The sequence below is a fragment of the Galendromus occidentalis genome, unplaced genomic scaffold (assembly GCF_000255335.2).
Source record: "Galendromus occidentalis unplaced genomic scaffold, Mocc_1.1 scf7180000075554, whole genome shotgun sequence".
In the NCBI taxonomy this organism is placed as follows: domain Eukaryota; kingdom Metazoa; phylum Arthropoda; class Arachnida; order Mesostigmata; family Phytoseiidae; genus Galendromus; species Galendromus occidentalis.
In genome coordinates, this window is record NW_003803544.1 from 175,624 (window position 1) to 190,032 (window position 14,409).

General features: G+C 50.6%; 3 protein-coding genes across 3 annotated transcripts; all 3 read right to left on the minus strand.

Moving 5' to 3' along the window:
• Positions 1 to 4,951: 4,951 nt before the first annotated feature.
• Catsup (zinc transporter catecholamines up) lies at positions 4,952 to 8,014 on the minus strand. Its single transcript, XM_029111048.1, has 10 exons — positions 7,827 to 8,014; positions 7,080 to 7,251; positions 6,817 to 6,965; positions 6,584 to 6,698; positions 6,354 to 6,443; positions 6,080 to 6,229; positions 5,775 to 5,876; positions 5,555 to 5,661; positions 5,302 to 5,413; positions 4,952 to 5,189 (listed from the first exon to the last, which is right to left on the minus strand). The coding sequence occupies exons 1-10, from the start codon at positions 7,935 to 7,937 to the stop codon at positions 5,056 to 5,058; spliced, it is 1,242 nt and encodes a 413-aa protein (XP_028966881.1). The 5' UTR covers positions 7,938 to 8,014; the 3' UTR covers positions 4,952 to 5,055.
• A 977-nt stretch (positions 8,015 to 8,991) lies between these two features.
• On the minus strand, positions 8,992 to 9,790 carry LOC114828149 (uncharacterized). Its single transcript, XM_029111095.1, has 4 exons — positions 9,721 to 9,790; positions 9,421 to 9,492; positions 9,223 to 9,336; positions 8,992 to 9,068 (listed from the first exon to the last, which is right to left on the minus strand). The coding sequence occupies exons 1-4, from the start codon at positions 9,788 to 9,790 to the stop codon at positions 8,992 to 8,994; spliced, it is 333 nt and encodes a 110-aa protein (XP_028966928.1).
• Positions 9,791 to 10,497: 707 nt separating this feature from the next.
• On the minus strand, positions 10,498 to 12,848 carry LOC100898870 (rab11 family-interacting protein nuf). Its single transcript, XM_029111058.1, has 8 exons — positions 12,798 to 12,848; positions 12,309 to 12,412; positions 12,066 to 12,222; positions 11,788 to 11,937; positions 11,632 to 11,685; positions 11,487 to 11,555; positions 11,249 to 11,404; positions 10,498 to 11,159 (listed from the first exon to the last, which is right to left on the minus strand). Exons 2-8 carry the CDS (start codon positions 12,401 to 12,403, stop codon positions 10,941 to 10,943), a joined length of 900 nt encoding a protein of 299 aa, XP_028966891.1. The 5' UTR covers positions 12,404 to 12,412; positions 12,798 to 12,848; the 3' UTR covers positions 10,498 to 10,940.
• Positions 12,849 to 14,409: the final 1,561 nt, after the last annotated feature.

The following is a 14,409-nucleotide window of genomic DNA, read 5'->3' on the forward strand; positions in this document are numbered from 1 at the left end:
AGGGAATCGATTGATTCGTACAGGACATCAGAGCTCGGGTGGGGGCGAGACTCTTTCCTGGATCGACATCTTCTTCCCTTCGATCCCGAATACAAGCGCCTCCATCGTGTCAAGAGCTGTCTGGGTATGGAGACCGTCCGCTCTGCAATAGCAGAAGAAACGAGGCAAGCTGAATTCGTGAAGTTCCTGAGAACCTGTTGAAACCTACGAGTGCGGCAAGTCTAGAGACGACTCCTGACTTCACCAATGTCGCGGTCGCATCGCTTATATTCCGACAACAAGCACTCCCATGGGTCGATACATGAGAAAACTTTCAGCTCGATCCGATGAATTCGGAGTCCATGGATCCATAGATTAATCTTCCATCAAAATTCTTTGGCGAGCGCCACGCACCGCCTCCTATTCGAGCCTGAAAGGCTCTTCTGAGGTTTAGATTCCACACGAGCCTCCATGGGGGATTTTCAATTCCGAAAATTGGGAAAAAAATCGATAAGCTTTTGAGTGCCGCGGGGGACGCCGGCGTTCCTCAGTTCTCCCAGAAAACTTGAACGGTTTCCGAGCCATTCGACGAAGGGAGAGACTCATGTCAGAGGGTCCGATTTCCCAGGCTGGAACAGAGTCGACCATAGACTTGGCACCACGAATAAATAAAAGACCAGAGAAGTTGAAACCCAATGCCTCAGCTACCATTCCAAAGCCTAAGGGTTTTACCGATGTCAGTGAGCCTAGTTCCTCGCACAAGATTTCAGCCTTCGTGATATGATATCGATTCCGGAAAGAAGCGGACCCAAGCGTAGACACTTGTGGAGCTCTGTGCGAAAATATCCGCTCTTCCCACATATCTACTCGAGTATCGCCGATATGCAACGATCAAAGGATTGCCTCGGTCAAGAGCCTCTCCCGTGGTCAAAATCTCCAGAGATAGTCTTCCAGAGCAATCGCCGGCGCCGTGCCGTCTCGCCGAACTCCCGCCTGACCAAACCCATCGGAATGAGGGACGTTGAGTCATGACAATAAGAATAATTTATTCGGGATTCCAATTTCTCTCTGCGTTCGGAAAAGGCCATATCGGGAGGTCGTCGGAGTCGCGTGGTGAATAGCTCCGCCAATACACGTCTCGTTCCTCGCTCTCAGCGATTTCGATCAAGAGGGCATGCCAGTATCGCGATGGCTAATGAACATCAGCATCATGACACAAATGACTCCGACTCTGGATCCCTATGGATCACAACGCATTCTCGATACCCGGAAGACCTTCGTGAGGAGGGTCTCGGATTTTGCGTGCAGCTAAAGCATAGCTCACTCGAAACCCGACCGTTCCTGTTCGACATCCGCGTCAGCAAGTTTTCGATTGCGGCACACTCTGAAGAGGGTCGCACTCGTGAGGTGGGACCTTTGGATCGCAAATGTGTTTCTGTTTTTCTCTATACCCAATGCTCTCCGCGCCTGTTGATCCTGTTCGAAATCTGTTTGAAAGGGCTAGCAGATAGTGACTCGAGACGAATAATAATCAGCTGGAGAGATGAGAGCCCTGGACCCTGAGATATGCTCGATCTCCCGACGGGCACAAATCGCAGAGACCGCGATCTGTCCATGACTCCGCCCCTATCCCCTGACGGGAATCAATCAATCAATGTCCACTGCCATCCATCGACGCCAAGAACCGACTTCCGTCGACCCTGGTTCCAAATTCTGGAGACTTGCCTGAGAGGATGACTTCGTTCCGCAGAGCTCTAGTCTTGGAAGTGCTCAGCACCTGGTCTAAAGTCTGAACGCGCCTTTTCGTCCGAGAACAGCTTCAAGAACCGGTATTCGCCTTGAACGACCATTAAGCTCAACCGAGTTCGAGCGCAGTAACAAACTCTGCACGCACCTTTAGAACAGCCCTCCGCCATCAGCTGTTGACCCTTGCATCTCATGGGCGGAACGTACGCGTCGTAGCAATAGCCTTTCATTGACATCAATTCACGCCACCGGGAGTGCATCCCTGAACGAAACAAGCGATTCCGCATACCCATTTATTGATACGGCGAGAAGGTCATCGCAAAAGCGCGACACTCGATCCATCATTGTATCCATCTATGTGGAGATACGACGGCGAGAGCCCGCGCGAATCCGAGCTCCTCAAATCAAGGTCACCGAGAGCAGAAATAGGGACGGAATCTCTCAAGCGTTCGGTGCCCATCTTGAGCTGCTCCTGCCGCCGCAATCAAGCAAAAAGTTTGTCCGCAAGTTTTCTCCGATCTAAGGAACGTCAACGTGTGTTTGACAGGATGCACTGATATCGATTGACCCGAGGATCTCAATCGAGAACCCTCCCGAAAAATCCCAGAGATCGGAAGCGCGTTCGAAAGAATCGGCGACGGCTTCCGCGCCCATCGTTCTGGCGATCGGCGTCTGTACGGGGTGGGATCGAACCCCCGAGAACCATCGGTCGGACTCCTTCGATGACACGCGGAATTGAAGGAATCATCACAGTGGAATCGATTAGCACAGCGTTTCCTCGAATGAGCCGGAACACTGGCTAAACGGACATTATCGGTCCAATGAAAACTGACTCAAAAACGACCCCGCAACACTCAAAGTGATGGCATCGAAGAAGTCGATCGCTCTAGAGCAGCGGTTCCTAACCTGGGAGCCGCGGCTCCTAGGGGAGCCGCGGGTCTTTTCTGGGGGAGCCGCGGCTCCCCCAGGAGCCACGGGACTTTTCTGGGGGAGCCGCGGAAGAATTCCTGGTGTAGGTCAGGGCCGTCAGGGTTTGTCAATTCCAAGGGAAGGTTCCGAAACGGATCGACTTCATCTGCCACGAGGTCGGAGCCAAGTTCCCACCTACTACACGGTAGATGTAGTAGGTATGTAGGAGCCGCGGGAGCCGCGAGGGCACTGGGTATCCTGGGAGCCGCGGGGGAATTCTGGGTTCGCTGCGGAGCCGCGGAGCCAAAAAGGTTGGGAACCGCTGCTCTAGAGCGTGCGGAATAACTTCCCGGAGGACTTTGTGCATATATTGATGCGTACGCGTCGCGAAAACTCGCTCGGTAATATCGGTCAGACTTGACTCCTCGTGACTCTCGCTTTCGACGAAGAAAAATGATTTAGGGACTTTCCAGTTTTGGGAGCACAAATGATTCCCGCGTCCTAGATTCGTGGATTCTTTTTCGAAGAGAGGCAGGAATGGCGTTCCGACCTTTCCGGAGTTTTTTTACCACCAAGTTCAGCCCCATTTTCCGACTCTCCGGACTTAATCAAGGGGGGTCTATGACGGGTCATCAAGCCATTCCTGACCCACTCCCAAGCGGATGGCGAGCCGCCTGCTCTCAAGCTAAGACGGAAGTTGAAATCTTTGCACATCGATTCTAGGCGTCGAGGGATGATCTACAAGAGACGGGAGATCCAGCGCACTCCCGGTATCAGCCGGGGTCTGCTAGATACTAGATACCTAATTCTATCCCGACCTAGGGGTTGATGAGCCGGAGTCCTCGAGCGACAGTTGATATAACGAGACGTACCTGATTTTGTCAAAAACCCTAGGTTTTCAGGATCACAAACTTCGTCTGCGGAATGGGTCGGAGATCGAGCGCAGTTTGAGTCGCAGCCCAGCACGGAGTACTTTGACGAGGCGAGAGTGTGAGGGTCATATCAGGCCCAAGAGAGAGCACGAAGACCCTGCCTCCAGCCAGATATCCAGTAAGTGGGCGACCATTCCATCGATTCCGTATAAGTCACAAAGAGTTCGCGGTACCTTCTAGGTCCGTGGGATTAATTAGCTAATGGCGGGAGCCCTTCTTTGTCACCCCAGCCTGTGGGTTCAACCCATTCGAAAGCATACTAATTACCTTCGATAAAAGGGGATAAATCGTGTAGATCTTGGAAAGCGAGTGTTCGATCGGTCAAACCCGGACGGATTGGCTTCCTTGGACTTGTCCGAGACTCATGAGGCGGGTCGGAGAGGCGTCCACTGGAGAGTCCGGCAATCAGTAGAACAGGCTGGAGCTTCTCTACCTGTAGCTTCAATTTGTCTTCAGTTTGACTCGAAAAGGAGCTTGAGCTCCGAGCGGCTCGGAGTGGTCAAAACACCAAACGAGTGATATCTGCACCCTTTCGTGTCCAATGGAAACTAGCACCACTCTTCTATTGTTCACGACATTCTAGTCGGAATCAGAGGGATCATTCTAGTCGGGGACGCTCCTGGAGTGGAACTCGACAAGTTCTTTTTGTTAATCTCGCGGCCGCTTGCTCATATCCATCTACACCGGCCCCTCATGAGCCCCGTCGTACCTTCGGCTTTTTTGTTCTCGAAATAAGTACCTTCGGAACTGTCGGCAGCATAGTTCTCTCGGTTGGGGCGAGGATAATCACGCTTTCATCGGCATCGGAGATTTGGAGCGCTCGTCTTGGGTCGAATCCCAATGTTTTAATGTACATCATGCTCCTTCGAACGTCTGGGTTCGCTCTCCTGACTGAGTCAGCACGCCCGTCGATATCCCAACAACTCGCCGGACTTCTTGGCCATCGGCGAAGGGGGGGAATTTTCTATCTCCGGCGGAGTACGTCTTCTCAGACATTCGCATGTCGGGTCCCGTCTTCGCAGAATAAACAATGTGGGCCCTGGGCTACTTCAGCTTAGACTCTTTTGGTCTAAAGGGAGTAGCTTACCCCAAAGATGACTCCCCTCTCACCCGCTGGCTCCTCAGGGCGAGATGCCAACCACCGACCGCGACGTAGCTCTAATTATTGCGTGGAGATGAAATTCGGGTGAGGAGTCGTCTGAAGGGCATCTCAAAAGCGAGGGCCGGCTGTCAATGGATCATTCTTCCCTGAAAGTGCCTGCGAGAGGAGGCCCGCCGGCTCCAAACATGGGTGAATACTGTGAGTCCACAGGAGTGAAAATGGGACACATCCATGACTGCAGAATGACGAGCTGCAGAACTCTTCTTCCAATCCACGAGTTCAGTAATAAATCGATTTATTCACATATCTCTCACGATTTCCACTCGTTCGATGACATAAAGCTCACTCATGACCCACTTCCTCCCCATCCCAAGTTTCCACAGGATTCTACTCAAACTCCGTGAGAACCATCATCATAACAACTCCTATGACCAAAGCGACGAGTTCTTTAAGACTCTGCCAGGGCTGTGTGTTCTCGAGCAATTCAGGGATCACGGAGACAGTCGCGATGTAGATGAATCCTATGAATGAAATGATTCGGAAGTCTCAGTCATATATCGAGAAGTCGCTGATTGAGTATTTAGCGCTATTCTCTCACAATGGAAATGCTTCGGACCGAGCGAGACTACCGACCTCCAGCTGTGAAGGGCAAAACCCAATTGGCGGCTCCTACACCTTCCATTGTTAATGAGAGTACCGTTCCGGCCAGACATCCGACGGCCGTGAGTAGTTGTACGCACATAGCCTGGAGGAGCGAGAGAAAAATTGCAGATCGTCTCAATCGACGCGAGACATGTGCCGGTGGCTGATGTGCATCTTCGGCTCTCCTGAACCACATAGGTACTCGAGGAATATATTGTGTACGAATCCATTATGAGCAGCTCACCCGCTTCTTCGTCATGCCGTTCTGAACTAAGAGGGCGAAGTCTCCGATCTCATGAGGAACTTCGTGAAGGAGAATTATCACAGTTGAGATCATGCCGGGCGTGTTTCCTATAAGGGATCAGAATGCGAGAGATATTCAGAGACAATGCAGAGCGGGAAGACGGATCGGCTAGTAAGCCGGTGACCTAATCACATGACGTCTCCAAGATATTGAAGCCTACCGGCAAGGAAAGATGCTCCGATGGCTAAGCCGTCTGTGAAGTTGTGCGCGAAATCAGCCGCCAAATTCAAGTACGCTCCCACCTTGATCGGCGCTGGGGGCTCTGCAACGGGAAAGATGGTGTGACTCTGCAAGTGCCCATCGGTTTCTCCCTACGGTCCACTCTTCTCGACCCACGAATTGGACAAGGCATCATTCATCAGCGTACGAGTGAGCGGAAGTCGGATTAAGAGATTGGAGTCAAAATAAGCCAGCAGTCCGGGATTGCGAGCATCGGTATCGAAACTGTCACGTCTTCTTCCTGACCTGGCTTCTGTGAGTCCACTTGAGCTGCATCGCCTCCAGCCTTCAGTTTTGCAGCTCTCGTTTTTCTCGGTTGATCTTTGCTCTCAGTTCTCTTCGCATCGTCTTCAGCTCCATGCGTTGGCTCATGGGAATGCCCGTGCGAGTGACCACCTATTCATTTCAAGAAGTATTTATGTGGCGGTTCCAGTTCGTGCAAACTCGTTTTTCCGCGGTCAGAGATGATCCGGATCGACTCGGGTGATATGATAACCCCGGGAGCAAAGTAGCAACCTACCTTTAACGAGTCGTACGAATTTCTCAACCATGAAGAATGCGAGAATTCCTAGGAGAACGCTTATGCCTACACTGTTGTCGTGAGCGTGACCTGCGAAATTTATAAATGGACTCATCAGTAGCCGAGGCTGCTCGACCCCAAGATATTGGTTTCAGAGGTACCTCGAGACAGAAGTTTCGTGTAATCCATTCCGGGCTGACAGATTCCACCGCCTTCGAATTATTTCTTACCTTCTTCGTGAGAGTGCGAATGGGAGTGACCTTCGCCATGGGGCGTCATAGCGTGAGGGATCAAATGTAGGAACGCGTCTCCGAGAAGACCGCCGGATGCAAAAGCGAGAAACACCTGGAGGATGGAGTTTCTGCCCTTCTTAGCTTTGAGCGACGGCATCAGAGACTTCATTCTGTTTCGATCCGACCCTTCACCTCGAGAAATTATCCAGCTCGGTCCGTATGCTGCTCACCTTTAGGACGTTTTCGTGACCCTGTTTCCCGGAAATGGGGATCAACATCAGGATGAAAAAGGGAGCCAAGGAAACGAGCAATGTAGCACCAATAGCTTTAGCCCAGACGATCGATCGATCTTCGGGCGAGCGTTCTGTGATGAATCCCGCTGCAGTCGAATTCGAGAATCAGGAGAACTGGCCTAACAATTCTCCACAGACGAATAAGAGTGGCTCTTAGTTAGAGAGATCTTGACGTTGCGAGCTGCCACGGCTTATCGAACCTTTGCCTCGCGTGTCATCGTGTCCGTGATGTGAATGTCCATGATCTCCATGCGAATGCTCATGCCCACCATGAGAGTGAGCATGTCCACCATGTGCGTGGCCGTGTCCACCATGTGAGTGGCCGTGTCCTCCGTGCGAGTGTCCAGGATGGACGTCGGACTCCTTAAGTTGCTGAAAAAGGCGAAGAGCGATTTAGTGCTGTACTGAATCTCCCGGCAAGAGGTTCTTCTACTCTTTGTGATTTCGCATCTGTAGGGAGGGAACTGGAAATCGGATGACGGATCGCAGAGAATTCTTCGGAATATCCCCAAAGAATAGATCGTTCCGGAGGTATGAATCTCTCAATGGAATTAAGAGCCAGAAACTACGTTCTCGAACGTTTCGAGCAAGCCATAACCAATATAGCGAGCCCGGCGCGCCGGGCGCCACAAAAGGTTTCTCTTCGTTTGAATTAACTTGATTTCTTTACTGAGGGCACGCTACGGTCTCCTATGTAAGGCCAACAGCGCTTATTCTACGTGGGAAAGATCTTGATGCGTTGGATTCCACCATGGGGAGCGTCGGGTCGGGAGCCCAGCCGGCAAAGACTCAGCTGATTCTCTACAGGCATCCTCGACCGGATGTCGCGCTCGAAATTCTGAGTCGATTCTGTCGATTCCTGCCCCGAGGCCTTATGAGGCTCTCGACTCCTTCAAATGATCACACGCGATCATTTGTCAAATATGTTTTCGGCTATGTCAACTGACCTGAGCGTGCTCGTTCGCCTGCCGGGAGTACTTGTAGGATGGGGGTTCTGCTTGTGCATTACAGCCTGAAACCAGGAGCACCAATGCACAGAGAAAATTCCGTTTTCTCATGATGACACTAGAATGTGTAGTTCTATATCATTCACGTCTTCCGTTCGACAGTGACGGCTCAGCAGTCCGCGGTCCTCGCCACCTACCCACAGTGGAGGGAAACTGAGGGAATGGGGTACCCTCAAAACAGACGCGGCTCGGCCCTGTCACCGGCACGGAAGTGACCGATGCTGCCACTTGCCTATTCAAGGCGCACGTAGATCCTCACTCCTAGGTTCCCGAGTTGCGATCGACTGCCGCGAAATGCTCCTCGGAAAGCTCAGTGCTCCAAGGAATGTGCGCACGTCAAGAGCCGGATCTGTGTCTGTGCCCGGGATGATGTGACGTGTTCCTCGGAACACTGACTTCGAGCGCTGTCTGAACCTCCTTTCTGTAAGGACGGCCGATCGAGTACCCCTCCGCGTGAATATCATTCGAGGCAGAGCTTTCAACGACGGCGTCGACAAATCGTCGGAATGTTCCAAAATGAGCTGATGCGGGTGGAACAGCTGACTCGAGAGCCGCGGTTCGAATGAGATTCTGGCGCCAAAGGTGACAATATGTTCAACAAGTTGTTCCTTTCCGGCAGGACATGTGATCTGAAAGCACAACTCTGCCGGGCGCAGAGTCGAGCTCAATGCGCTTGGAAGTTATAAGCTAGGGCCCGTGAACGAATAAAGAGACAACATTTGAAGTTCAGGCATCAATCACATTGATCACTTCTTCTTCTGATATAGATTGATAGATGGCATATCAGATAATGGCTGGATTTTCGAATTCTGCCGGTCCCCGAAAATCGTCCGTCGTTGTATCCTTCAATGCGACCTTCCAATCCTGGATTGATGGATTGTGATCAATGAATGATGCCTGAACTTTCCATACCTACGACGCCATCCTACTTTAGTAATATGGCATCAATTATTTCAATCGTCGACCATGTAAAGCTGCTCTCAAGCAGAGATGGGTTGACCTTGCGCAAGATCGAGGAGAGAAACTCGTCTTCCGCCTTTCTCGTACAATGTATCGTGTATTCAAAAGAGGCTCGACGAATATACATCTATTTTCTCGATGGGAATTATCCCAGGACCGGGATCAGTCCTCCCAAGAGATCTCCTCCGCCGATGACATGCGAAGCCACACCGGTCACGATGTCTGAAAAAATAAATCACCAATCTTCAAAACTTCGCTGCTGTTTTCATCGCTCTCCATCCTGCTTCAATGGATTGAGTGTGGCTCCTGTCGCGCAGAAAGGGCGTCGGGGGTTTCTTAATCAATCCGGGCCACTCTCGCCCATTGGCACACGAACCTGCCCCAACTGTCAGAAGATTGAGAGCTCCTCCGATAACGCCCCCGATTCCACCGTCATCTGTCTTGATTCCCAGGGCATCGGCCACATCAGAGACCAGATTCGATACGCTTCCTTCAATTTCGATTAGTATCTTGCATGATTAGATTGTACGACTGAATTTCAGACGCTCCTATGGCGAATCAGCCGGAGACTCACTTGTGACTTCTCGGAGCATTTCGAAAATCGATTCTAGCACATCAGAGAACTGTTGTTCATTCGGGGGACGCACTGCAAGCGAAGATATCGAACCACTCATTCTCACCCCAGAAAATCTCATTGTCTTGTCCTTAAGTATCATGCCCTTGCTCTTTCCTCCTCGTGTCCGGGAAATTATCACTCCCAAGAAAGGTGGAGGTTGGGGCGAGGCGAATAAGTTCCGATTCCCAAACTCTCGCGGCTTCGGCTCAATACCGTGGAATTATTCGAAAACTCCAATGCCTCAGACCGTGGAATTACCTGGTTGCGCTGATGTGCCGCGCTGGGAGAGTATGTACAGGACAAAACACAGGTATGTCGTGGGTGGCATCGTTCTGGACGATTGTCAGGCATAGGACTTCAACTTCCTCCACGGCATGCGGAAATGATCCTCGATTGAGAACCTTCGGCGTGCTTTGGGCAGGAATTAGTGGAGCAATTATGAAAATTTGCTCAGTCATATCTAGGTCAGGAATTTCGTGTCAAGGTGAACTCTCAGGGCGCAACCCGTCTGATTTCCCCTCTTGCACTGATCCCGAATTAGTTTGGGCGATTTCAGGTCTACATCAATTTTTGCCAGAATCTTTGACTCCATGGAACATCTTGCTGAGCGAATTGCATTGAGCCGACAGCTTGCTTGACGAATGTCATTGATCATACACTTCATGCAAATGCTTTCGAACTCGGGAGAAAATGAGGTCTCCTCCACAGTTCTCCGCCGAAAGTTCTTCATTTCGCATGCTGCTTCGTCCATCACAGTGTTCAAGCAGCTCGGGCATAATCAAAGGATAAGCGGCAGTGAGCTCCACCCTATATCTGAATGGGGTCCCGTCGCAAGTCGCATCCCTCAATCACGGATTCGCAATGAGTCGTCAGGCAGTCCCCCATTCGACTGCGAGCTTCGTCTGGGGATTCCGCCCTCTTCCACATCCGGGAACTGGCGCCAGCGATTGACCAAAATCATGAGAGGCAACTCTCTGGGGCCACAAAATTGAAAAGAGCATTTTCAGTAACATTGTTCCATTCCTTGATTTTATTTTGAATTCGATACCTTGCTTATTAAAATGGTGGCGCGAACGAATACACTCGTCGGGATATGTTTTGATCGGTGGGGTGCTGGTTCATTGAAAATGGAATGCGTAATTCTTTCATCGCCGTCCACGACTCCAACGAAATGCTCAGAGGAGAAGAGTATATTTCGACGGCGTTCTCTCCGAGCAAGGCGATTCTTCGGATAGAGACTAAGATTGAAGACAATGTAAGGCGAGTCATCAGGAGACATATCGCCAACGGCAACAGTAACTCTTCTCATTCAACTTATATAACAGGTCTCGCGAAAAAATAGTAGTTTCCTCCTTCGATTCAACTTCTCCCTTCACTCGCAATTCTGCCCCCCAAGCGAGAACGCACCGGACACATTAGAACTTGGTTCATGTCCGACATGTCTGGTGCTTCCCCACAGGAGTTTCCAAGCAAACGATTCAGCTCTTCCGTTCCAGAACTTGTGGGTTGGTCATTATGATATTCGAGAGCACAGTGCCTATATATTCTCTAAGATGAATATTGGTGTCTTTCAGCTTCAGGAGCTGCTCGAGAAGCTCTTCCTTCGAAAGCATCGCGAGATTATTCGTCTCAGCTGCCCAGTTGTTGTCCTGAGATCCCGGATCCCCGTCCTGAAGGAGTCGCTGTCCTCGTCCGACCTAGAACGAATAAATCAGGGGTGAACACCGAATGGATCATCCATGCTATCTTTCCCTTTCGGTTCCTCACGTCTTCCACAGACGTTAACCTTGAGCTCCATCAGTTCCTCTTCAAGTTCCTCGTTCTTCTCTTTCAAACGACGATTGTCGAGTCTTAGGCGCTCCAGTTCCTTCTCCATGGTCTCGTAGTGGGCTGGAAGACTCTGAATGAAGGACGAAGACCGTTCCCGCAGCGGATTGCCATCCTGCGGAAAGGAAGAAACACAAGACTCTAGGAGCGTTCCCCGGGGTATTTGGATGCGTCTTCCAACTGCAATCTCAACTCACGTGATTCACCAGATTCTTGATCCGTGACTGTTGCAATTCCTCAATCTTCTGCGTAAGTTCCTGTACAATCTGGAAGGGATTCAGTCTCAGAAGGAGAAAGATGGGGATCGGAGGAAATCGGGCAGTTTCATTCCAAAATACTCACACCCTGAGACATTTGCTTCTCTCTAAGGTTATCCTCCCGCTCTTTCCGTGTCATCTGCATGAGGAAATTAATTTAAGGATTCGATAGAAGAGTCGAACTGTTTCAGGAATCCTTCTCTCCCCCTTTCAGGAACAGGCTCGATTGAGCGGAACTCACATCTTGAAGTGCCCTGTTATCTTGTTTGGCCGCTTGGAGCTCTTGTTGAGCTTCAGCACATTGTTCAACTGCCACCTTTCGTTCTTGTCGCAGCTGTTCATTGACTGCTCGGAGTTTGATGAGTTCTTCTTTCGTCTCCAGATGCTCCTTCTGTAGAAAAATGGAAAATCTTGGATCGAAATCCCCAAGAGCTCACTATTGTCAGCGAAATGCAGCTCTACCGGGAGCTCAGATCCCCGGAATCTTTTTCCCATCGCGGCAGAAGCCGTGGAGTTTACCTGGAGATCGAGAATTTTGTTGACATGCTGATCCACCTCGAGGGATCGCTCCCTGTCTTTGCGTTCGATCATTTGTGTGAACTGGCGCCGCTCGTCTCGGAGTCTCTCGTCGGATTTGACTTCGAGCTCTCTCAGGTTCTCTTCCAGCAAATGTATCCTGAAATGGAGAACCACGATTACGTTTCGGTGGAATGGCGGAGCTCAAATTTCGTATGATTCTCGAGGAAAGGTTCTCCTCCTTACCGTTGAGTTAGACTCGAGTTCTCCTGTCTGACTCGGTGGTAGAGATCTTTGTTCGTTGAAAGGTCGTCGCTCAGAACCGACATTTGCATTTCCATGACCTGGACCTGCGATAGAAGAAACGTTTGACATTCACGCAGACCAGTGAATCGATCTTCTACATCCTACATATTGAGAAAACTCGGCCTGTCGACCTGAGTCCGAGTGTGAGAGACGTAGAATCATAAGATAAGCACAGTAATGATATACGAAGAGAGCATCAGATGACGTTCTCCAAAATGGGTGAATCACTCTATCTGATCTCAAGTCACTTCGCTGAGCGAGCAGATAGCTGCGTGGAAGTTAGAGGGGCACCGACCGTAGGAAAACGTCTCGCGAGGGATAGAATAGGACAACGCCACCGAGGCTCTTTATAATATTTTCTTGACCGAGAGACCGTTCCATTCGGTTCGACGACGATTGATCGATCGATTAGAATCGAGAGGATCTAACCTTATCGGTGAGGTCGTCGACGACCTGGGAATGATCCGTGAATGAACAGGCATCTTCATTGTCTTCTCCTCCGAATGAAAATGATGATCTGCAGTCGAGGACATAATATATTAATTAGGCTCATCTGGTATCGCGGTAACAGTGAGGGTGGATCCCATGATGAAGGCTGGGCTTTGCAGAGGACCGCGCTCTTGGGGACCGCAACAACTTGCGTTTTGGCCCGATGGGGAATCGCAGAGTCTAGAACTACGATTCCCCGCGAAATTCGCTCGTTCTCGGATTGGATACAACTTGAACACAAGTAGAGCCTCTACCTTCTGGAGAGCGCAGAATTAAGTGAAGCGTTCGCCACGGCGGCGGCGGACAAGTCTTTCCCGAAGGAGTTCCCGAGAGACTTCGCTGAGCTGAAAAGGCAAGAGCAGGAGAAGGATTAGAACCAGACTAGTTCCTCGATTCTCCAACTAGTGAATCGCGGATCGGTCGTGCTACCAGACTTCATAAGCTCTTGTCATAAGTTATTCCGGGATTCGAGCCACCCAACAAATGGGGAGTGTCCCAATATCGATTGAGAAAGGCATAGCGGCGGCGGCGACTGAGCGCATCTGGAAGGAGACTAGCGTTCGACCGCAAACTGAATATACAATAATGCGAGCCTGAAGGGTGATGGATTCGAGGAGAGCACATTCGATTTTATGGGTTTCTCATCGTTTCCTTTTGCCTCGATTCATCGTGAATGAGATTTCGGACGTGAAGAAGAAGGAGACGCATTTGAGCAAAAACGAAAGTTTGAAGCCCTGCACACAACCCTAAGCAGAGTTGGATGTCTTCCACAAAAGCCCAACGCGCCGCAAGGGTAATAGCGGTGACGACTGAGGGAGCGGGAGAAAGCGAATTTTTTTTGAGTTTGACCTCCCGCTCTTCGACATCGAAACATTTGATCAGACCGACTCGGAGCTATGGAGCCATGACAACGCAATAGAGCTCTCGCTACGTCAATAACCGGCTCATGTTAATGACAGAAAGACCGATACTGAGAAAAGTATTTTCCGCTTTTGATCTATTTCGAACCAGCTCAAAGCTCCCGGAAAACGCTCCCCCACCCCACTCAGTGTTGATGAATGAAAAATCGAGGAAGCTAAGGGTAGAAGTTCACACACCACCACCACCATGCTTAATTCCCGTTCTTGCGTCACTATCCGTGAATCCCGATGAGGTGCGGAATAATTCGTTTAGCGTGTTATTGTCGTGTGAGTAGCGATACCCTGCCACTGGAACTGACCAACTACTTCTCCTAAGGCTCGTTCGACTCCATGTGTTCCTATTGGCAAATCGGTGGATACTGGGGGAACCCTCCCGGAAACTGTCCTGGCTTCTGGGAAGAAATACCTCAACGGTTACAAGGGTTTTCTCATGAATATTCGCAATGAAACCGACGCGTTCCCGTCTTTATTCCGCCGTTCATTTGAACTTTCTCAGTGACTTCGGTTTTTTCTACGCTCCGTCTCGAACCCGTGGATCGTTCAGGTCAAGGTCTTTATCGGCGCATCTTCGGTCGTTAGCGACGCTGTCAGGAGTCGTCGAAAATTCATCAAGACGGCTTCCCCGAGCATCC

Coding starts and splice junctions, on each gene's coding strand:
- Catsup (XM_029111048.1), bottom strand. CDS start 7,937: ATGAGAAAACGGAATTTTCTCTGTGCATTGGTGCTCCTGGTTTCAGGC. Junction 7,252..7,826: donor AGGCGAACGAGCACGCTCAG/GTCAGTTGACAT, acceptor CGCCTTTTTCAG/CAACTTAAGGAGTCCGACGT. Junction 5,190..5,301: donor TTTGCCCTTCACAGCTGGAG/GTCGGTAGTCTC, acceptor TTTCATTCATAG/GATTCATCTACATCGCGACT.
- LOC114828149 (XM_029111095.1), bottom strand. CDS start 9,790: ATGCCACCCACGACATACCTGTGTTTTGTCCTGTACATACTCTCCCAG. Junction 9,337..9,420: donor AATGCTCCGAGAAGTCACAA/GTGAGTCTCCGG, acceptor TCGAAATTGAAG/GAAGCGTATCGAATCTGGTC. Junction 9,069..9,222: donor TCTTCTGACAGTTGGGGCAG/GTTCGTGTGCCA, acceptor TTATTTTTTCAG/ACATCGTGACCGGTGTGGCT.
- LOC100898870 (XM_029111058.1), bottom strand. CDS start 12,403: ATGGAAATGCAAATGTCGGTTCTGAGCGACGACCTTTCAACGAACAAA. Junction 12,223..12,308: donor AACTCGAGTCTAACTCAACG/GTAAGGAGGAGA, acceptor TCTCCATTTCAG/GATACATTTGCTGGAAGAGA. Junction 11,686..11,787: donor ATAACAGGGCACTTCAAGAT/GTGAGTTCCGCT, acceptor TTCCTCATGCAG/ATGACACGGAAAGAGCGGGA.